Consider the following 22,316-nt stretch of genomic DNA (forward strand, 5'->3'; position numbering starts at 1 on the left):
ACAGACAAAATAAACATTTAAGAGTATTAGCCAGCTTTCTGTTAATAGAATGAGAAATTGATTTGTTCATTAGGTTTGCAAAAGTCCTATTAGGGGTTGGATGTAAAAACAGATCTTGTTGAAGGAAGGGAGTAATTTAGAACTGTTAGAAAATAGGGACACTGGAGTCATAAAATCATAGAGTCTTTACAGTTCAGAAAGAGACCATTCAGCCCATGGAGTCTGCATCAACCCTCCGAACGGCAAATCACCCAGCCCAAATCTCCACTACCCTTTCCCTGCATTTAGCATGGATATTCCACCTAGCCTGTACATCCATAGAGAAAACAGGTCAGTTTAACATGGCAAATCCACCTAAGCTCAAATCTTTGGAGCGTGGGAGGAAACAGAAGCAGGCAGCAGAAACCCATGCAGACACAAGGATAATTTGCAAACTCTACACGTCACCCAAGCCTGGAAACGTTTCCAAATCCCAGCACAGTGAGGCAGCAGTGCTAACCACTGAACTACCGTGCTGCTTAAGGGGAAATGTAAATATAAGCCCAGTTATGCAAATAATCAAAGAAGAAGCTATCAAACTCTCAAGACCAGAAATTGAAAGAAACAAGCAAACAGATGTGAAAGAGAAGGGAGTCATCTTGGGTTTTTGATGGTGTTGGCATAGATGGGATTGCAATTTTACTAGCTGTTTCGCAATTTTCATTTTTTAAATATGAAAATAGCTTGGTTAATTCTATTTTACCTTTTCTTTTGCATTATAAGCTTCTGTTTTATTATGAGAATCAGATCTGCCACATGGTTTGGTATGTTTCAATAAAAAAAAACAAAATGTAACTATGAAGCCAGAATTCAGTTTGGGATCTGGCTTGTCCAGTAGTAACATCAGCTGGAATTATAATAAAAGACAGAAAGATATTTGGCTTGTAATAGTTATTTATCAACTTCTGAACCAGAAAAATACTGTAATTTTCATCTAAAATAAATTTCTTATTTCAATAGCATCGAACAGTTTACTCAATAATACCGCCTTCATTGTCAACAGTACTTCACCCTCTCAAATTATGAAGCAATGATCACATGAAATTAGTCAGATAAGAGACTGAAAGAATATCACACAATCCCATGCTTTCTGAATAAGATTAAATACAAAACATCTTTTCTTACTTGTGATGTTCGTTTGTGAAAGTGTAAAAATGCTTTTCAGGATTGTTAATTACGTCCTTAATTCTTTTGTATACAGGAGCACTTCGATGTCTGACTTCTTGCAGCACTGTCTGCAGGATCACCACATTCTGGATCGCAGGATCCTCAAGAATATCAATCTAATAAGAAAAAGAAAAAGTGTGTTTTAGACCCAAAAGAATGACAATCACGAAAAGATTTCAAATCTTTATGTTTACATGCACCATGCGCAATATTTTGTCTCTTTTCAGGAATCACATGTATTCACTGAATTTAACTGCAGAACCATTTACAATATAAGAGGAAAACAGCTGGCACCAATGTCGCAGCAGGATGCAAAATAATAAGCAGTGATTCAGTTTGTTGAGCTCTCACTTTTTGAATCAGAGGAATGGGACTTCAAGTCTCACTCCATAGATTTAAGCAGATCTCGAACACTGTGTAACACTGCTTTGTCAGAAATGCTGCCTTATGGGTGACATGCAAAGCTGGGTTCTTACTATCCTCTCAAGATGAATAAGAGGTTGTAGATGTCGACCAATTTGGAAGGTTTGTGTTGTAAAGAAACGCTGAATTGACTAGGACTTTTTTTCACTGGAGCGTGGAAAGTTAAGAAGCAACCTTACAAAACTTTATAAAGTAATAAAGGGTATCAATAGAGTTAATGATATTTGTCTTTTCCCTAGGATTTCAAGACTAGAGGACACTTTTTTTTAGGTGCGAGCAGAGACATTTTAAAAAAAGACACGGGGGCAAATTACTTTTCAGAGGGTGGTTCACATTGGAATGAATTTCCTGAGGGTACATCCTGTACAACCTCAACATGACAGGAGACATTTGTTTCTCCAACAGGAGAGTCACTGAAATACCAAGTTTTCTCATTCAACCTCACCTTCTAATTTAATGCTATTTTCCAGGTTGTTGCAATATTCCTTAATATCTCTTACCTTGAACATACTCAATGGTTAAGAGTCCATTCCTTTGGGAAAGAGGACTTCAAAAACTCAACAGTCTAATTACTCCAATCATGGTCTTAAAAGACCAACTTATTATTCAGAGACTTAATGTGCATCCCAGCAACTCTCGCCTGCAGCCAGAGGTAACATTCTTATTTTTGCATCCATCTAGGACAGTGTATGTTCCACTTTAATCACCTTTCACTCTTCCAAACTAGAAACGTCTGGAAATCTCTTTCTAACACAGTTATGAATGTACCTACACCCAAATGAATTGCATTAGTTCAAGAAAGCAGCTCACCACCACGTTCTCACTGAGGAAACAAGAGATAGGGGATTAATGTTGGTTGTGCCCACATCCTATGAATTTATTCTTAATAGAAATACATAAAGGAGCTGAAACAGTTGACCCTGACTCTGTTTTGCAGACTGAAACATTCCAAGCTCCAGGACTACGTGCTGAAGGACACTAATTAGAGGGGGTCAATTTAGAACGGAAATGAGGAGACATTTCGTCAGCCAGAGAGTGGTTGGTCTGTGGAATTCATTGCCGCAGAGGCCGGGATGTTAAATGTCTTCAAGGCAAAGATTGAGAAATTTTTGATCTCGCAAGGTATTAAAGGCTACAAGGAGAGTGCGGGTAAGTGGAGTTGAAATGCCCATCAGCCATGATTGAATGGTGGAGTGGACTTGATGGGTCGAATGGCCTTACTTCCACTCCTATGTCTTATGGTCTTCATTTAAAGCTTGGGGCAGCTGCCGCCAAGGTGCATGAGGTAAAGAGCACTGTCTGAGGTCCTTGTGCTGAAGGCAAATGGGGTTCTATTCAGTTATTAGATACTCTTAGTGCCTCAAATACATGTAAATATTGTTTTACTTACATAAGAGATTCTTTGGTTTGTTTGGATAGAGCAAAACTTCAACATTTGTTACCTAGATATTTTACTGTACAGAACCAAACTGCACTTATGACAACAAAGTTAAAATATCACAACACTAGATTATAGTCCAACAGGTTTAATTGGAATCACTGCTCTTTCATCAGATAACTGGTGGGGCAAAATCATAAGACACAGGATTTATAGGAAAAAGTGAGGTCTGCAGATGCTGGAGATCAGAGCTGAAAATGTGTTGCTGGTTAAAGCGCAACAGGTCAGGCAGCATCCAAGGAACAGGAAATTTGACGTTTCGGGCATAAGCCCATCATCAGGAATTTATAGCAAAAAATTACAGTGTCATACAAGTAAAATGATATATTTAACAAACCTTGATTGCCTTTTAGACTGGGTTACAGGTCCTGTTCGTTATTATCAAAGACGAAAGACTTAACAACAATCGATGTTTGTTAAGTATATCATTTTCCTTGCATGACACGGTAATCTTTTGCTATAAATAGTGTCTTATGGTCCAACTCCACAACCGTCGGGATCAACACTGGCTCCTCCACATCATATAGACAGAAAGACATTGTTAATGTATAATTTATTTTTAAATACGAAGGGGCTGAAACCTGTGTACGACCCACAGTGCTGACAAGGAGTGCATACAAGAGTGAAACTGCAACTCAGGGAGAAGCATGCCACTGGGCGAAAACATCCAACTTTGCGATTTTGAATTTGAAATGATCGGTGCTGCAGGTTTTTCGTATTCTAAAGTGTTTAAACGAGGTGCCAATTTTATCGCAACGTTTATAAATTTGCTGAACAAAGAGTATTCCCCCGCCCCAACCAGGGACCGAAAGGGGGAGGTAGGAAATATCTTTATTTTTTAAAAAAAGCGCCGGGGATGCTGTAAATCAGAAACAAATAATCCCCCCACCCCCAAAGAAGTTTCTGGAAAAGCTCAGCGGTATCTGTGGAGAGAAGTCAAGAGATGATGGTTTTTCCCCCCAGTGAGGTTCCCTCAGGATGTCCTTACCTGGTGAAGCACCACGTTGGTGTCGGGCAGGAGGTAGTGCGGCTGTGGGCAGAGCTGGCTGTCGGTGTGGGGGTTGTCGGTGAGGCCCCCGGGGCCCTGTCCCTGTCCCGGGGAAGGGGAGGGGGTGGGGGTGGCACAGCCGCCCCGCGAGCCGCACTCCTCACACGGGGCCCAGCCGCACAAGATGTCGTCCCGCAGGTAATGCTCCCGCACCACCTTCAGCACCCCGCCCGAGCGCGTCTTCTTGATGAAACTCTTAGACTTCAGCATCCTTCAGGGGGCAGGGCGAGTGAGCGCGCCGTTTTTTTTTAAACTTTTCACACTTTCTATTTTTTTGAGGGTTAAATAAAATCGTACAGCCCGCCGCCACCGGCACCGTCATCAACCGGGGCTCCCCTCCGCCTGATGGCCGACCGAAACATTAACTCCCACTCCCACTCCCCTCCCCTCCACTCCACATGATGGAATTCAATTCCACTCCAAAAACCTGACTCCATTCCTGGTACACTACAGAAGGGTAAATGCCCGAAACGTCGAATTTCCTGTTCCTTGGATGCTGCCTGACCTGCTGTGCTTTAACCAGCAACACATTTTCAACTGTGATCTCCAGCATCTGCAGACCTCACTTTTTACACTACAGAAGGCTCGAGCACACACACACAAATAAAACAAATGGCTGGAAAATCTCTGCGGCATCTATGGAGTGAGAGACCGAACCCAAGGTTGCAGGGTCCAGTGGCCTTTCTTCAGAAATGACTCGTCAGCCTTGGTCACCTTATCTCGTCTTCAACATATAATTTCAGTTGCATCACATTGTGAACTTTTAGTATAAATTCTGTGTCTGACGATCTTATTCTCCACAACTACCTGATGAAGGAGTAGCGCTCCGAAAGCTAGTGCTTCTGAATAAACCTGTTGGACTATAACCTGGTGTTGTGTGATTTTTAACTATCTCCACAAGAAGCGTGACTCTGTCCCTTTTTCCTTTCTAAATGGTCACCATACAATTTTTTCTGTTGAGGTTTAAGTCCATGAAGAAATCATGAGATAAAAAAAAACCGTTTCTCTGCTCTGATTTCTCTGCACAGATGTGCCAGACCTGTTGAGTTGCTCCAGCATTTTATGTTTATTTTAAATTTAAGCCCATACACATAGTCTGAAATAAAATATTGTGTGTTTCTCGCTCCTTTCCATATTTAAACCCCATTTATTCCAATCTAATACTGAATGGCATTTTCAGCTTTTTTTTAAATGAAATTCACCTGGACTTGGGTGTGAATCAAAGTAGCTAGGAAATTTAAAATCTGATTGAAGATTTGTAGCTCGGGTATCCATTGTTGTGGTTCTGCTCGCCGAGCTGGAAGTTTTTGCTGCAAACGTTTCGTTCCCTGGTTAGGGAACATCATCAGTGCTGTTGGAGCCTCGTGTGAAGCGCTGCTTTGATGTTTCTTCCGGTATTTATATTGGTTTGTTCTTGCCGCTTCCGGGTGTCAGTTTCAGCTGCAGTGATTTGTATGTGGGGTCCAGGTCGATGTGTCTGTTGATGGATGTTCTTGCCGTTTCCGGGTGTCAGTTTCAGCTGTAGTGGTTTGTATATGGTGTCCAGGTCAAGAATGAAACCAGGACCAGCAAAGAATGAAACCTGAAAGCAACAACACCCCCAGATTCTATGGACTACCCAAAGTACACAAACCAGACATCCCACTCAGACCCATAGTATCACTACCAGGGACACCAGCATACAAACTGGCCAAAGAACTACAACAAAAACTGAAACACCTAGTCAGCGGATCCAAACACTCCATACAATCAACACAGGAATTCTTGGACATCATCAGGAATACACACATAGACAAAGAAGAAACCATGGTATCATTCGACGTGACGGCACTGTTCACTTCAATTGACAAAACCCTAGCCAGAGAAACAATAGCCAACCTACTGGACATACATAACAGAACACAGGAGGCCGAACCTATCAACAAGGACGGCATACTTAAACTACTGGACCTGTGCCTCACCACACACTTTACATTCAACAATCAGATATACGAACAAATCAACGGAACACCCATGGGATCACCAATCTCGGGACTCATAGCAGAGGCAGTTATGCAAAGGTTAGAACATACAGCCATACCACAAATCCAACCCAAACTCTGGATCAGATATGTTGATGACACCTTTGTAATCATCAAAAACACAGATATAGAAAAAACACACCGAATCATCAACGCCACACTCACAGGAATCCGATTCACACGAGAAGAGGAAAAGGATAGCCAACTCCCATTCCTAGACGTGTTAGTAGAGAGAACACCCAACGGAGAATTCACCACAAGGGTACACAGGAAACCAACACACACAGACCAAGTCTTAAACTATGAAAGTAACCACCCCAACACACACAAACGAAGCTGCATCAGGACACTATTCAAAAGGGCCACAACACACTGCAGTACACCAGAACTGCGAAAAGAGGAAGAGGAACATCTATACAAGGTATTCGCCAAAAACGGATACCCACGCAACTTTATCACCAGATGCCTAAGAGATAGACCGAGGAACGAGGACATGCCACAACCAAAAGGACTAGCCACTCTACCATACGTCAGGAGCGTCTCAGAACTGACAGCCAGACTACTGCGACCCTTAGGACTCATAACAGCACACAAGCCAACATCCACGCTCAGACAACAACTCACTAGAACTAAGGACCCAATACCCAGCATGAGCCAAACTAACGTAGTTTACAAAATACCATGCAAGGACTGCACAAAACACTATATAGGACAAACAGGAAGACAGCTAACAATCCGCATCCATGAACATCAGCTAGCCACAAAACGACACGACCAGCTATCTCTAGTAGCCATACAGTCAGACAACCAGCAACATGAATTTGACTGGGAAAACACCACTATCATAGGACAAGCCAGACAGAGAACAGCCAGAGAATTCCTAGAAGCATGGCATTCATCCCCAAACTCCATCAACAGACACATTGACCTGGACACCATATACAAACCACTACAGCTGAAACTGACACCCGGAAACGGCAAGAACATCCATCAACAGACACATCGACCTGGACCCCACATACAAATCACTGCAGCTGAAACTGACACCCGGAAGCGGCAAGAACAAACCAATATAAATACCGGAAGAAACATCAAAGCAGCGCTTCACACGAGGCTCCAACAGCACTGATGATGTTCCCTAGCCAGGGAACGAAACGTTTGCAGCAAAAACTTCCAGCTCGGCGAGCAGAACCACAACAATAGCTAGGAAATGCTGTAAAAGTGTCTCCACACACTAAAGTTAAGAATCACACAACACCAGGTTATAATCCAACAGGTTTATTTGGAAGTACTAGGTTTTAGAGCACTGCTCTTTCATCAAGTAACTTTAAAGTCTTTTGCTAAAAAATGTCTTATGATCCTGCTCCACTGGCTATCTGATGAATGAACAGCGTTTTGAAACCTTGTGCTTCCAAATAAACCTGTCAGAGTATAACCTGGTGTTAGCGGGAAGGTGGGTAGGGGCGGGCTGCCTTAGAGTGGTCGGAAGGTGGGCGGGATGGGGGCTTGATGGGTCTGTATTGTCTTGTATGTAACAGTATTGTCTAATGTACAAATGTCATCGTCCCTGTCTTGTCCTATGTGGAACTGGGATTTGAGGTTTGTCCGCATCTCCCTGTAAAATGATTGAAAGGTAGGGTTTGGGGACTAGCTTTGCTGCTCCTCTCCCTTGTAAAATTGCTGTCTCTTGTGTACAGCTGTAAATATTTTTGTAAACGGTTTTGTAATTTGTTTAATAAAATAAAAAAAACCTGGTGTTGAGTTATTTTTAACTTTGTCCACTCCAGTCCAACACCAGCTCCTCCTCTTCATCATGTCCACAAGATAATGTTGAGGAGATTTTATGTTAAGGTTTTGTTTGGCCAACTGCAGGCTCGTGATTAATCCTTGACGGTCTGAAGTTCTTCTTTCCACCACGAGGTGGGTTCTTCCTCTCGTTCCACCAAGTACTGGAAATCCTCGCTTTTGAAAATTCTTATTGGAAATGAAGTTATTTCTCATATATAAAAAAAGAAAATAACACTCACATTTTGGTTCTGGTGAATTAGTTTGAGAATGGAAGACCCTGTGAAGGTCCTCCGGCGCAGGGGGCGCTGCTGGCTCCCGGTCTTCCTCCGGCACAGCGGACGCTGCTGTCTCCCGGTCCTCCGGCGCAGGGGGCGCTGCTGGCTCCCGGTCTTCCTCCAGCACAGCGGGCGTTCTGTCTCCCGGTCCTCCGGCGCAGGGGGCGCTGCTGGCTCCCGGTCTTCCTCCAGCACAGCGGGCGCTGCTGTCTCCCGGTCCTCCGGCGCAGGGGGCGCTGCTAGCTCCCGGTCTTCCTCCGGCCCAGGGGGCGCTGCTGACACCCGGTCCTCCGGCGCAGGGGGCGCTGCTAGCTCCCGGTCTTCCTCCGGCCCAGGGGGCGCTGCTGACACCCGGTCCTCCGGCGCAGGGGGCGCTGCTAGCTCCCGGTCTTCCTCTAGCACAGCGGGTGCTGCTGACACCCGGTCCTCCGGCGCAGGGGGCGCTGCTAGCTCCCGGTCTTCCTCTAGCACAGCGGGTGCTGCTGTCTCCCGGTCCTCCGGCGCAGGGGGCGCTGCTAGCTCCCGGTCTTCCTCCGGCCCAGGGGGCGCTGCTGACACCCGGTCCTCCGGCGCAGGGGGCGCTGCTAGCTCCCGGTCTTCCTCCGGCCCAGGGGGCGCTGCTGACACCCGGTCCTCCGGCGCAGGGGGCGCTGCTAGCTCCCGGTCTTCCTCTAGCACAGCGGGTGCTGCTGACACCCGGTCCTCCGGCGCAGGGGGCGCTGCTAGCTCCCGGTCTTCCTCTAGCACAGCGGGTGCTGCTGTCTCCCGGTCCTCCGGCGCAGGGGGCGCTGCTGGCTCCGATCTCGCTGGTTTGTCTCCGGGTCGTGCTGCTTGTGATGGTGAAGCGCTGGGGTCAAGGCGGTGTTTTCAAGTTGCAGCGAAGTGTGTTGGCGTTTCTGGCGGCGACTGAACCGGGTGAGAGGGTGGTAGTGGACAGTAACAGTGATTAGGGTTTGGGAGCTGACTGGGGGGGAAGGGCCCGGTTGCTATGGGCCTGCTGCAGTCACCCCAACAACTGGAGACGCTGTTGCTGTTTAAAACAGTTAACGAGTCTCTTTGTCAACAGTTGGAGGAGAAACTAACTGCAATTGCATTTGCACCGAAGGAAATATTGTGTTAAAACTTAACTAAAGACTACATACAGTTGTTATTGTCAGTGCAAAAAAAAACTGCAAATGTGTTGCTGGTCAAAGCACAGCAGGTTAGGCAGCATCTCAGGAATAGAGAATTCGACGTTTCGAGCATAAGCCCTTCAATGCAAAAAAAAGGCAGGTTGGAAATCCCACGGTATTGGGTCTGGTCTGTCAGACAACGTTAGGGGACATTGCGATCAATTTCATTCAAAGTTAAAAATCACAACACCAGGTTACAGTCCAGCAGGTTTAACTCCACCACCACCTGATGAAGGAGCAGCGCTCTGAAAGCTAGTGCTTCCAAATAAACCTGTTGGACTATAACCTGGTGTTGTGATTTTTTAAACTTTGTACACCCCAGTCCAACACCAGCTCCTGTTTCCACTCTGTACGGAATCTAATCTAATCGTTAAAGGAAGAACAAATGCAGGCAAGGAGTTGAAATATCCATCAGCCGTGTTTAAATGGCAGAGTGGACTTGATAGGCCAAATGGCCTTACTTCCATTCCTAAGTCTTATGGTCTTAACCTCCTTGAAATAAAGTCCAAAATTCTGCTGCACCCATATGCTGGCTTTCATGTACAAGTGTCCCCAGTTGAGTTGCAGCTTTCTGCGGTTTTTCCCCCATTTACGTAATGTTATTCATTTGTTCTTTCTTCAGCAATTAGATTAGATTCTGTACAGAGTGGAAACAGGCCCTTTGGCCCAACAAGTCCACACTGACCCCCCCGACTACTGCACCTAACACTAATTGGGCAATCTAACATGGCCAATTCACCTGACCGGCACATCTTTGAACTGTGGGAGGAAACCGGAGCACCTGGAGGAAATCCACACAGACGTGGGGAGAATGTGCAAACTCCACAAAGACAGTCACCCAAGACTGGAATTGAACCTGGTGCTGTGAGGCAGCAGTGCTAACCACTGAGCCGCTGGGAATTGTTATGACACAGGGTAAACTCCTCTGCTAATTTAAATCCAACACAAAGAAGCTCATTCACTGTAATCTGTTAAATGTTGTTGTGAGGCAAAGAAGTATTCCCAGATTTCACTATTTAAAGTAAAAATTAACAATTTTATTCTTTAAGTCCAACAGACAACATTAAAACTACTATTTACATTTCCTTTCTCTTAAACCTATCTTTTACCTCCCACTCTGCAATACTGGTCCAGTTAAAAAAAAGCCCAGTTAAGATTTACAAGAAAAAACAAGTTTCAAAACCAGTCAACTTTGTAGATTTTCTTCTGGGTTTTCCTAGGTCATGTGTTCTTTAGTCTTCTGCCACACAACTTTCCTTATGGACCAGAACCTTTCAGAAAGCTGTTTGACTAGAGTCTATACTTGTTAGTGTTTGACAGTTCTCCCCCTAAATGTTCAAAATGTCTGCTTTTATACCCCAAAACATTGGATAATTTCATTGGTTTGATGTCATCATAACACTAAATTGACATTCAATTGGATTTTGGTATCTGTGGCATAATTTAAGCTGATTGGCTGAATTTGAATGTTTTTGTTCCATGGCAATGCAACTCCAGCTATTTGTTTCAACCAAGTGTTACGTTTTTACATTGTTCAGCACTGTGTTTTCAGTCAGTCCTTGCTAGCTTCCTCTTTTTTTAAATGTACAGTATACACCTACAGCTTCATAACAGTGAACAACTTCATGTTTTCCCACGTTATACTCGAAATGCCCAGATTTTCTGCCCACTTAACCTGTCAATATTTCTCTGTAAACTGTTTGTATCCCCCTGCAACTTGCCTTTCTATCAAATTAGAGTATAGTGCATTCATTTCTTTCCTTCAAGTCATTAACATATGTTGTAAATAGTTGCAGTCCCAGCATTAATCCCTATGGAACCCCACTTGTCTCAGGTTGTCAATGGAAAAAAGTCCCTTATCCCCAATTGTTGTTTCCTGCTCATGAGCCAATTTTCAATACATCCCATTATACCATCTTCAACTCTTATGAATTAACCATTTCTGAGGTACCTTGTTGAATGCCTTCTGGAAGTTTAGTCAATGAAAATTTCTCTTTCATGAAACCATGCTGACTCTGCTTGATTCGATTATGAATTTCCAAATGTTCTGCTATTACTTCCTTAATAATTGATCCCAACACTTTTCCAGTGATAGATGTTAGGCTCATTAGTTTGTCATTGCTGTTTTTTGCCTCCTGCCCTTTTTTAATAACGTTGTTACATTAGAGTTTTTTCAATCCTCTGGTACTTCTCCAGAATCCAAGCATTTTTGGAAAATTACAACCAATGCACCCACTACCTCTATAGCTACCTCTTTTAGGAGCCTAGGGTGCAAGCCATTAGGGCTAGGGTACTTTATTTGTTTTTAGCATCATTAGTTTATCAAATACTGCTTCTCTTGTGATGATAATGTACTTTATTCCTTCCCCATTTTCTTCAGTATTAATGTGATGTTTGAAATATCTTCTGCCATAAAGATTGATGCAAAATATGTTTAATTCCTCTGCCGTTTCCTTCCCGTAAGGATCTCCTCAAATTAATTTTCTAATGGACCTATATTCACTTTGATCTCTGTCTTGCATTTTATGTATTTAAAGAAGCTGTTATTAAAATCCTCTTTTGTTTACCCTTGGAACAGCTCCCACCTTCCCCAGTATTGGTGCCCATGTCCCATGAATTCAAACCCATTTCTCCCACACTGATCTTTGAGTCACATGGTTACATCTTTGATTTGGAGATGCTGGTGCTGGACTGGGGTGTACCAAGTTAAAAATCACACAATGCCAGGTTGTAATCCAGCAGGTTTAATTGGAAGCACACTAGATTTCGGAGCGGCGTTCCTTCATCAGATGGCTGTGTCTTCCACAACCACCTAAGGAGCAGTGCTCCGAAAGCTAGTGTGCTTCCAATTAAATCTGTTGGACTATAACCTGGTGTTGTGTGATTTTTAACTGGTTACGTCTTTAATCTTGCTGACCCAGTGTAACGTAGCTCATGGCTGAAGTAGTAATCTGTAGATTATTACTTTTTTGGTATTGCTGTCTAATTTAACTCCCAGCTGCTCATACTCCCTTAGCAGAAAGTCATACTACCTACATTAGTACTACTTGGACCATTACAACTGGTTCTTTCCTCTCCCACTGCAAGTTCTTGTACAGCTTTGATGAGATATCTTGAATCACAGCACCAGGCAGACAGCCTTCTGGACTTTAGATCCTGGCCACAGAGAATAGTGTCTATTTCGTTGATGATGTTGTCACTGATAACAACTGCATTTCTTTGTTTTCCATCCCCCAGCCCACCCAAATGGCTTCTTGTACTGTGGTGCTACGGACAGTTTACTCATCCTCCTGACAGGCCCATTCACATCCATACAGGGAGCAAGAATCTCTATCCAGTTAGACAAACTCAAGGACTGAGACTCCTGCAGCACTACCTCCAGGATCCCTCTACTTATATTTATCATAAGCAAATTCTCCTGTCCCTGATTACTCTTTCAATTTGTGGTTGTTAAACTCTCCTCCTCCCTAATGTGTCACAGTGTTTGAACCTTGAGCTCCAGCTCATCAATCAATCATTAAGCAGCCAGCACTTACTGCAGATGTGGTCATTATGAACCCCAATAAAGTCCACCAGTTCCCACATTGTGCAGTTACAACACAGAACCTTGACCTGCATCTCCATTTTTGTTAGTTCTTAATTTGTTTTTTAAAATAATTTCCTACTTGTCTTTTAGTTTGTAACCTGTAAAATATTTCCCCTATTTAACCTTAATCTGAAAGTAATTTATAATAGTCAAATTAGTAACTATTACCAACCAGTGGATGTATGATTTCCCTGTGATGTCACTCTTTGTTTTGTGCTAGGCCCCCAATCCTAGGCTTCAGAGTATCTTGTTAAGAAGATCTCACAACCATGAACCAACAAAAAAAAGACTCTTCCCCTCTGCACCGAATTCCCAAGCTGCTCCAGAATCCCAGAAGTATACACTCATTCGGGCTGTGCCTCAGTCCGGATGTGATCTCTCGTTCTGAGGGGGGGAGGTTATTTATCATGCACTTTCTTTTGTTAATAGTTAAGGTCAAGAGTCTTCATCTTGTGTCAAAGCAAATCTTCCAGAGGAAATACCATGTCCCAGAAGAAGTGTAAAGATGATAAAGTCCATGTTTCCAGCTCCTTTGAATCAGAGGACATCAGTTTAGAAACAACTGTGCCTACAGATGATGTTTCTTCATCCGAAGAGAGAGAAGCTTCCACTAAAGTCACCAAACAGTTAATCGAGCGGAAGGAGCTTCTTCACAACTTGCAGCTCCTAAAAATTGAGTTGTCACAGAAAAATCTAATAATTGACAATCTGAAGGTCGAATACCTCACAAAAGTAAGTTCTTTAGCTCATGTGTTAAATTACTGTATAAGGAGTTGGAATGTGCGAATCGCTAATGTTTGATGTCATTGTAATAAATACTGTAAATGCATTTTAGAGGAAGCTAGATTTGTGCAGAACGAAGAAGGAATAGAAGGATATCTAATAAGGTTTGACAGCTTAGCATGGTTGGAGGTTCATGTGGACCATAAACATAGTGAGTGAACATTTGGCCCAAATTGTCATCCCATTTCAGTCGAAGCAAACACTCAGAGAAACAGTATGGCTCTACATACTTCATCTTTATTCCGAGCCCTGGAGAGAATCCATGTGCACAAAGACATGAGTTCTCGGTCTTCTCTCGAACAGCAGATTCTTAAGCAACTATATCGTCACTTACAGGGAGCAGCATCCAAATAAGGCAACATCTATATTGACCATTGGGTGACCATTATGATCAGCATCAACAGTAAAGATTAAGCCATCTGGCATTACACAGTAGATGTTCCTCACCTCGTTAACTGGTTTTGCTCATGGATGTTCTTGACCTCATTAAACTACTACCCTTGTCTCCAGCACCTCATTGTTTACTGCAAGTTCTTATCTGATCAAGGCCATGCTAGCTGGGCCTTAGTCACGGAACCCCAAACATAAGTCTTTCCTACCTGCTCTATCTTATACACATTCTCAAAGTTACTTGATTTTTCTGGACTGTATATTCTAAGGAACTCTTGCTATCATTGAATCTGCATGAAAATATGATATTAACTACAGCATCACTGATTATCTGAAATTGTTAGTTTAAGGTAATCAGTTAAGCATGTAATACGAGTGGAAGTGATGATGATATGCATTGTTTTCTCCTCAGCTAATCAGAGCTGACCGGTTAATCGATCCCGTATTGGGGTAAAAATAATTTTTGCTGAGAGAAAAGAATAGCCGCCATATTTGAGGTGTACTTTTAAATTTTGAGGCGGCTTTTTAGTTTTTGGTACACACACACACCTTTGTGAATACCTTGCTCCCTTCATCGTAAGAAATAGGAGCAAATGCCATCTGGCCCATTGGGCCTGCTCCACCAATCAATACGATCACGGCTGATCTTTCGTCTACTCAGTCCCACTTACCCGCCTGCTTACCATAATCCTTAATTCCTTTACTGTTCAAAAATCTGTCTGTCTTTACCTGGAAAACATGACATGAGGTTGCCTCACTGGACAGGAAATTCCACAAGTTTCACAGCCCTTTGGATGAAGAAGTTCTTCCTAGATCTGCTTTCCCTTGTTTTGAGGCTATGCGCCCAGTTCTAGTTGCATGTGTTATTTCCATTTACATCCATTATTCTGAGCCAGTAGCTAGGATTCTTTTAGGTGCACCTGTGCTCTCAGTATTACTCTGCCTGCTTTCAATATGCTTCTTTTAAATTAAAAAGCAATGATTGCCCAACAGGTGCCTGCATGTTTTACGGATTAATTCTTTCCTGTTAATCCTGGAAAGAGTGAGAGAACCAGAATACACTGTCTGGGGAGGTAGTAACCTCTCAGCCTTTTAAAACGTAACTGGATTTGCATTTGAAATCTGATAGCATTCAGGACTATGTGCCCACTTGGTAGGAAATGGGATTATTGTAAATAGGTCTGCACAGACTCTTCTCTGTCATGGAGGACTATAGCTCATAAGCAGGACCTTTGGCCCATGAAATCTGCCTTAGTCAAAGACAAACACCTAACTATTCTAAGGAGAATGTAAGGAGTGCAGAAGCTGGTGATCAGAGTTGTGAGTGAGGTGCCGAACAGCACAGCAGGTCAGGCAGCATCCGAGGAGCAGGTGAATCGACGTTTCTGGCGTGAGCCCTTCATCAGGTAGCTTTCCTGACAATGGAGCAGCGTTCTGAAAGCTAATGCTTCCACTTAAACCTGTTGGACTATAACATGGTGTTGCATGTGATATTTAACTTTGTCCACCCCAGTCCAACATCAGCACCTCCACGTTATTGCCGCAATACAGCCACCCAAATGCAAAGATTCACAAATGCCTGAGTGGGTCTAACAGCAGATGCATTGCATTGCTTCAAAAGGCAAATAAACAGCAAAGTTTATATCCACCAATCATCTTCCTAGCATCAATCCTGTGTTTCCAGGACTATTGTAGCACTGCAAGTAATGAGTCTGAGAGTGGTGGCCAGTGGAGTTTCAGATTGGAGATGTTTAGGAGGAACCTTTTTTTTCTATATTTCAAATTTTTTGGATTCATTTTTGATTATTTTGCAAGCTGTTTGTGAATTTTTCTGCTGCCCCAAATGCTGTAAGTGCAGTCTGACCCAAGATTGATTCAACAGCAGCAAACATGACTGAATCTTTTAAAGCCTGCAGTAAACATTGTGTTTTGCTGAGTTTAGCATCATATCATTCTCAATTTCTAATGCTGTTTCTCTGTGGCACAGATAGAAGATTTGGAGGAAAGACTAAATGATTCCCTTCACCAGAAGCAATTGCTCCAGGTCCGTTTGGAAAACCAGCTGAAAGTTCAACAGGATGATGCAAGGTGTGCCTTCAACTCACATCTGATGTGAAGTTTTAAGAATCTACTATACAGAACAAAGTGTTATTTGAATATCAATTTTCTGAATTTCGGATTATCCAAACAAGATCTCAATGTTCCATAAAAACATTATCCAAACAATCAGTTATCTGAACAAAATACTCCCCGCCTGTCTCGTTCGGATAGTCAAGGTTGATCCTTGTATTCAGTTTTCCAAGCCTTAAATCTGTATTCCTGTCAGAGAGGATCCATATAGGGCAGAAAATAATGTTTCTAATATGGAGTAAATGTAGATTTTTTTGACAAGTGATTTATTCAGAATAAATGTAAGTGGTGAGTCACTTGATCCCCAATGCTCTGGCTGCAGCTGAACTTGAAGTGTGCAATTAAGAATGAGATGGTGACATATTGGTAATGTTAATGGAGGAGCAACCCAGAGGCCAAGGTAGCGTGCTATTGAGACAGGGGTTCAATTCCTATCATGGAAGCTGGTGAAATTGTAGATAGAATATAGTATGGGAAAGTGTGACATTATGTACTTTGGTAGGAAAAATAGAGGTGTCGACTATTTTCTAAACTGGGAAAGGCTATGGAAATCTGAAACACAAAGGGAGTTGGGAGTCCTGGTTTCAGATTTTTCTAAGGTTAATGTGCAGGTTCAGTTGGTAGTTTGGAAGGCAAATGCAATGTTAGCATCCATTTCAAGAGGGCTACAATACAAGAACAGGGATATACTAAGGCTGTATAAGGCTGGAGTCAGACCGCATTAGAATATTGTCAGCAGTTTTGGACTTTGTTTCTAAGGAAGGATGCACTAGCATTAGAGGAGGTCCAGAGCGGGCTTACAAGAATGATCTTGGGCACAGAGAGCTTGTCATATGAGGATTGGTTCAGGTTTTTGGGTCTGAACGGAATGGAGTTTAGAAGGACAAGAGGAGATTGGATTGAATCCTAGAGAATACTGAGTGGCCTGAATCGAGTGAATGTGGAGAAGATGCTTCCTTTATTGGGAGAAAGCTGATAAAATGATTTAGTTATCTGATGGTAATTTTCAAAACTAAACATTATTATGTATCTACTTTTTAATTTTTTTTTTCTCTTGAAATGTGGCCACTATCAGCAGCCCATCCCAAGTTGAGCTTGAACTGAATGATTTGCCAGGCTGTGTGTTTGGAGTCATGTGGTCCAGACTGAACAGGCTGGCAGATTTCCATCCCTGTAGAGGACATCAGTGAGTAAGAAGGTTCATTAATGATTGATGACAGCTCTCATTGTCACCAGTAAGAAGATTGCCATTATTGTCCAGTTCTGAGGGCACGACCTCGGAGTGAAGGGGTGACCCTTTAGAACTGAGTTGAGAAATTTCTTCAGCCAGAGGGAGTGAGTCTGTGGAGTTCATTGACAAAGTGGGTTGTGGAGGCCAAATCATTGAGTGTCTTTAAAACAAAGATAGATATGTTCTTGATTGATAAGGGAATCAAGGATTATGGGAAGAAGGCAGGAGAATGCAGTTGAGAAACATACCAGCCAAGGTTGAATGATGATGTAGACACGACAGACTGAATAGCCTAACTCTGCTCCTATATCCTCTAGTGATTTCAGTTTGATTAGTAAAAATGGAATCTAGAGATAATCTTAATAATCACAGTGCTTTTGTGCATTGTAACAGTCTGGGTTTTTGAGTTCTGACATATTCACAGCAAAACAAAATGCACACTTTGTTTTAAAAAAAGGTTCTGTTCATCAATGTTTTTATTTTGTGGCACAGGAGACGTCAAGATCTACGGAAACAAGAAATGGAAGCTATTTTAGAGAGACAGAAACAACTTGAAGAGACAAATCAGCAGCTGCAGGAACGAGCAGGTGACATTCGTCGCAGTTTGCGTGATCTGGAACTGACTGAAGAGCAGTACTCAGAGTTGAAAATTGGACCTGAAGACCAGCTTTCCATTCCAGAATATGTATCTGTAAGTAAAATCTTACTGTCTAGATTTCCCTGTACCTTAAACCTTTGACTGCAGAGTACTGTTGAAGGAAATATGTAAATGCTATAAACCACTGTTCTGTACAATTCCTGTTCATGGAACTGGAATGAATTTAAACGAGTTATATAGGGAGCATTTAATGATTGGGAAGTAAATAGTATGGTTTTAAAAAATATATTGATTCTAATGAAATTGGAAATGTGGAGAATGTTAAGAATGAACATGTACTAAAAAATGGTGACACAGTATGAATGCAAGCATTGGAAAGGATTACATGAAGGAATGGACTTAAATGTCATAATATACAAAAATGTAAAGAATGTTACAAATATATGATGATGCAGACAGGGAACAGAGAAAGGGACTTAATAGGCATTTTCTTTCAGAACATAGAACTGTACAACCAGGAACGGGCCCTTCGGCCCACGAACGTGTGCCAAACATGACATCAAATTAACCTAATCCTTTCTGCCTACCCTTTGATCTATATTCCTCCGTTCCTTGCGTCAAAGATTATGAATAGTTGGCTAAATGCTTCTTTCTGTGATTACACAACAGTCTTTTTAAGACTTCCTATTTTTTGTTTAAAAATATCATAAGAGAACACAAAGGCATAATAAGCTTGCCAGCAGCAATTGGTTTCAAATGTATCTTGGATTATGTCCAATTATGTATGTACTTTGATGGTCAGTAGTTCACTTTGTGACCAAGAAAATATGGTGCCTAGATTATTGGACTTCAAGATTACAAAACAAATTGTTGTTAGAACCAGTGGGCAATTCTCGTGCTTCTCTGGACCTTTTGAAAAGACTGGCTCTGAGTTAGAGGCTTTAGACAGTTCTGGCATATTTGTTTGGACAGTTATCCAGGAAATATTGAACTGGCTTGACAAGCCCAATGTCTTGAATACCCAACCAAACTGACTTAATGCCACCTCCTGACCTCTCTCACTTGCACAATTCATCCTATTACTTCATTCATCTGCCATCCTAATCATCATCATTCATCCAAACCCTCATGTACGTGCCATTGTTCACGCTATCCACCTGCTACCCTATCACCTCATCTACACAGCCAACATATTCACCTGCTGTCCTAGTCCCTCACCCACTTGCCACCTTACCCACTTAGCAATACATTCATCCACTCAGCCATTCATTCAGGTCTTTGTTCACTTATTCACATTTGCAATCATTGGGACCTTTAAACACTTTGAGAATCTGGAAACTAATACCATAAATTGGGGGTGTGGCTTCTATACTAATTCTTTTTTACTGCTATCTTTGTGGATTCCTGTGCCAAATGATTTTTTTCAGGATCCTGCATCTGAAAGTTGTCCAGAATAAAACCTTTTAATTCCAGTGATGATTGGATGGTTAGGGCCGATATGTCTCTTCCTTTGCTTCATTTCAGGCCATGGATCTGCTATGACCAATTTTTCCCACCAGATGGTGCTGTGGTATCTTATTTGAGAATATGATTCTCAATTTCAAGTAATTATTCTGCAGAGTATATTCTGTGTATTTACTCTTCTAGTTTAATTCATAGCTGTGTCAAATATTAGTTTTCAGAAGTATGCCATCTCCAATCTAGAATTTGTTGCTTATTTGTTGATTCTTCCACTGCCATGAAGTCTGTGAAAAATGACCATTTGTGTCCTGATCCATTTTACAATAACAGGCATTTCAGAAATTCTGTAATGTTGGGGCTTAATTCGTATTAGGGCATTGTAAACAAAAAGTGAAGAGATGATGTCAGGATTAGTTTTAAAAAGTTAGTTTTAGAAACAGAAGTGGAAATTTAGAGGTGAGGTGTTTAGGGAACAAGTTTGGCAGCAAATGTCTTCAACCTCTTCATCTGGAAGAGTCAGCAGGGGAAGGGTGCAGACATTTAGGTTAGATTAGAGTAATAAAATCAGAAAGATTGTAAGACTAGAAAATGTTTAAGTCTTAGATTGGGCCAAAACCATGAAGAGATTTGTGGATGAAAGCAAGAATCTTTGATTTGATGGAAAAGAGCTTGTGATGGGGAAACAATCTTTATGTGGGACTAGTTGCAGGCAGAGGAATTGGATGATCTAGAATTTCTGGTGGATGAAGGCTAAAAAGGAAATGTCGGCAAAGGAAAAGAATAGAAAGAAAGGAGGAATTGGATTTGAAGCATGCAACAGAATTTATCTTGATTGTGGAGAGAGGGGAATATGAGCAGTGCAAGTCAAAGACAGGAAGAAGAGACTGAAAGCCAAGCAGAGACAGCAATAGGAAGAGAAATTACCTGAATAATGCTGAGCCCTCACTATGAATTTTATTCACTCCTCAGCCACTGTTTGGAACTGATTGTTCACGGTTTCCTGATTTCAAAAGGACTCCCTATCTTTTCCATCATAAAAATAATTAAGCTTGCACCTTCCTAATATGACTGATTTTTTTTACTACTTAAATCACACACCTGCCAACTCCAGGCAACTTATCTAATAGATTGTAGCTCAGATCCAATCTAGCATCTAGCACTGCTCATTCAGAATTGTTGGCTCACTGTCTAAAATGCCTTATGTTTAACATTGTTATTTTGTTCAATTGTCTTAACAGCCTCACCCCGACCTATCTCTGTGACCTTCTTCACCTTTTCGCAATTCTATCTCTCCAACTCTTTGATCCTCTTTTCAGTTGATCCTCCAAATAGCTTTCTGACTGTATAGTTTAGATTTTTTTTGATCCGCTAATTGAGTCATATAAGTACAAATAGTTGTTGTTAAATGTATCTTGTGCTGATATTAGAGCTACTTTGTGTACATGTCATGTGGTTAGTTATGCTTCCAGATACTTTGTTTTATACAGATCTAACAGAAGTTATACTAAAAAATGTCATTGAAAATGATAAATCGGTACAACTTAAACTGCGGTTATTGAAATGACATCAAAACACAGCAGTTTATGATATCCTACTGTAATATAATTGTTATTTTCTGAAGACTCTGCTATTGTGGAGGAAGGAAATGAAAGTTTGGCTAGTAATTCAATATGAGACTGAGCCTCTGAGGTTTTGATTTCTGACTGTGCAACATGATGTTTAAGTTTGTGTAATGTAAAACATCATCCTTTCACACTTTTGATTGATTAATTTTGAATTGCAATTATTTGTTAACTGATTTATTTCCATAAATTAAGTATAGTGTTATAAACTGCTTTTGTTTATATTCTGGCTCAAACAAGCCAAATTTGCATTTGTTTTATGTTCTTGAAGCCTGATAGAAGGGAAAAGAATACATGGTTTTATAAATTCATTTAGTCGATTCTCCATCTTATCTTCCTCCTTTATTGTTAGGTACGGTTTTATGAAGTCATGCAACCTTTGAAAGAAGAGATTGAGAAACTCCGACAAAAGAAAACCAGTCTTTTGGAAGAGAACAGTAGCCAGAAAAATCAGTTGAACAGTATGCTTGAGGTTGGTAATTTTCATTTTTTTAAATATTAAAATGAATATGTTGTTTTAAGTTTGGTTGACATTTTTAGCATCCTCACGTTTATAATTACGTACTAGCTGTGTAGTCATATCTGTGCAAATTTATTTGATAGTGTGGTTTGCACAGGCAATAGTTTTTTATAAAGATTTGTGCTGTTGAAGTCAACTGCTTAATATCGTTATTTCTACATTCACATCTGTATAATTGAGCAAGCTTTTGAAAATGTGTAAAATTGTTTGATATTACACTTATAGTTTGAAAGAAGCTTCTCACATTTTTCTGTGTCTTTCCAAGGTATAATTTGTTCTATAGCACCTTTCTTTCCTCTACTGAATGTATGTGGTTTGGTTTTGCTCTCTGACCACCAATCCACTGACTGTAATCTCTCCTACATATTCCTAGAATAGAGTTTATTTCCTAGTAATCTTTTCTGAGGGATTGAAGGGGTCTAGTTGCTGGTGTAAATGGATGGCTTATAAAGAAGTGGTCCTCCTAATGGTGCAGTGATTCAACTGTCACTGCGGGAAGTGTTTGTGACTGATGTATATTAGCTTCATACAGAACAACATCAGATTATATCTATGAAAAGATTTTTTTCAGTTGAGTAACACACTGCTTGCCTTAGTTGCTGTTGATATTCCTTGTTTTAATTT

At 41.5% G+C, this 22,316-nt stretch overlaps 2 protein-coding genes across 2 annotated transcripts in view; one reads left to right on the forward strand and one right to left on the reverse strand.

Moving 5' to 3' along the window:
* The window catches only part of dis3 (DIS3 exosome endoribonuclease and 3'-5' exoribonuclease), a 44,247-nt gene extending 39,796 nt beyond the window's left edge, over positions 1 to 4,451 (reverse strand). The window contains exons 1-2 of the mRNA XM_060826524.1: positions 4,056 to 4,451; positions 1,165 to 1,322 (exon numbers count right to left, since the gene is read on the reverse strand). Coding sequence (XP_060682507.1) covers positions 1,165 to 1,322; positions 4,056 to 4,325 — 428 coding nt within the window. The 5' untranslated portion in view covers positions 4,326 to 4,451. The remainder of the gene's footprint in view (positions 1 to 1,164; positions 1,323 to 4,055) is intronic.
* A 4,574-nt stretch (positions 4,452 to 9,025) lies between these two features.
* The window catches only part of pibf1 (progesterone immunomodulatory binding factor 1), a 141,369-nt gene continuing 128,078 nt past the window's right edge, over positions 9,026 to 22,316 (forward strand). Inside the window, exons 1-5 of the mRNA XM_060826525.1 lie at positions 9,026 to 9,114; positions 13,387 to 13,689; positions 16,118 to 16,218; positions 17,984 to 18,182; positions 21,525 to 21,644. Coding sequence (XP_060682508.1) covers positions 13,441 to 13,689; positions 16,118 to 16,218; positions 17,984 to 18,182; positions 21,525 to 21,644 — 669 coding nt within the window. The 5' untranslated portion in view covers positions 9,026 to 9,114; positions 13,387 to 13,440. The remainder of the gene's footprint in view (positions 9,115 to 13,386; positions 13,690 to 16,117; positions 16,219 to 17,983; positions 18,183 to 21,524; positions 21,645 to 22,316) is intronic.

Source organism: Hemiscyllium ocellatum, chromosome 6 (assembly GCF_020745735.1).
Source record: "Hemiscyllium ocellatum isolate sHemOce1 chromosome 6, sHemOce1.pat.X.cur, whole genome shotgun sequence".
NCBI lineage: Eukaryota > Metazoa > Chordata > Chondrichthyes > Orectolobiformes > Hemiscylliidae > Hemiscyllium > Hemiscyllium ocellatum.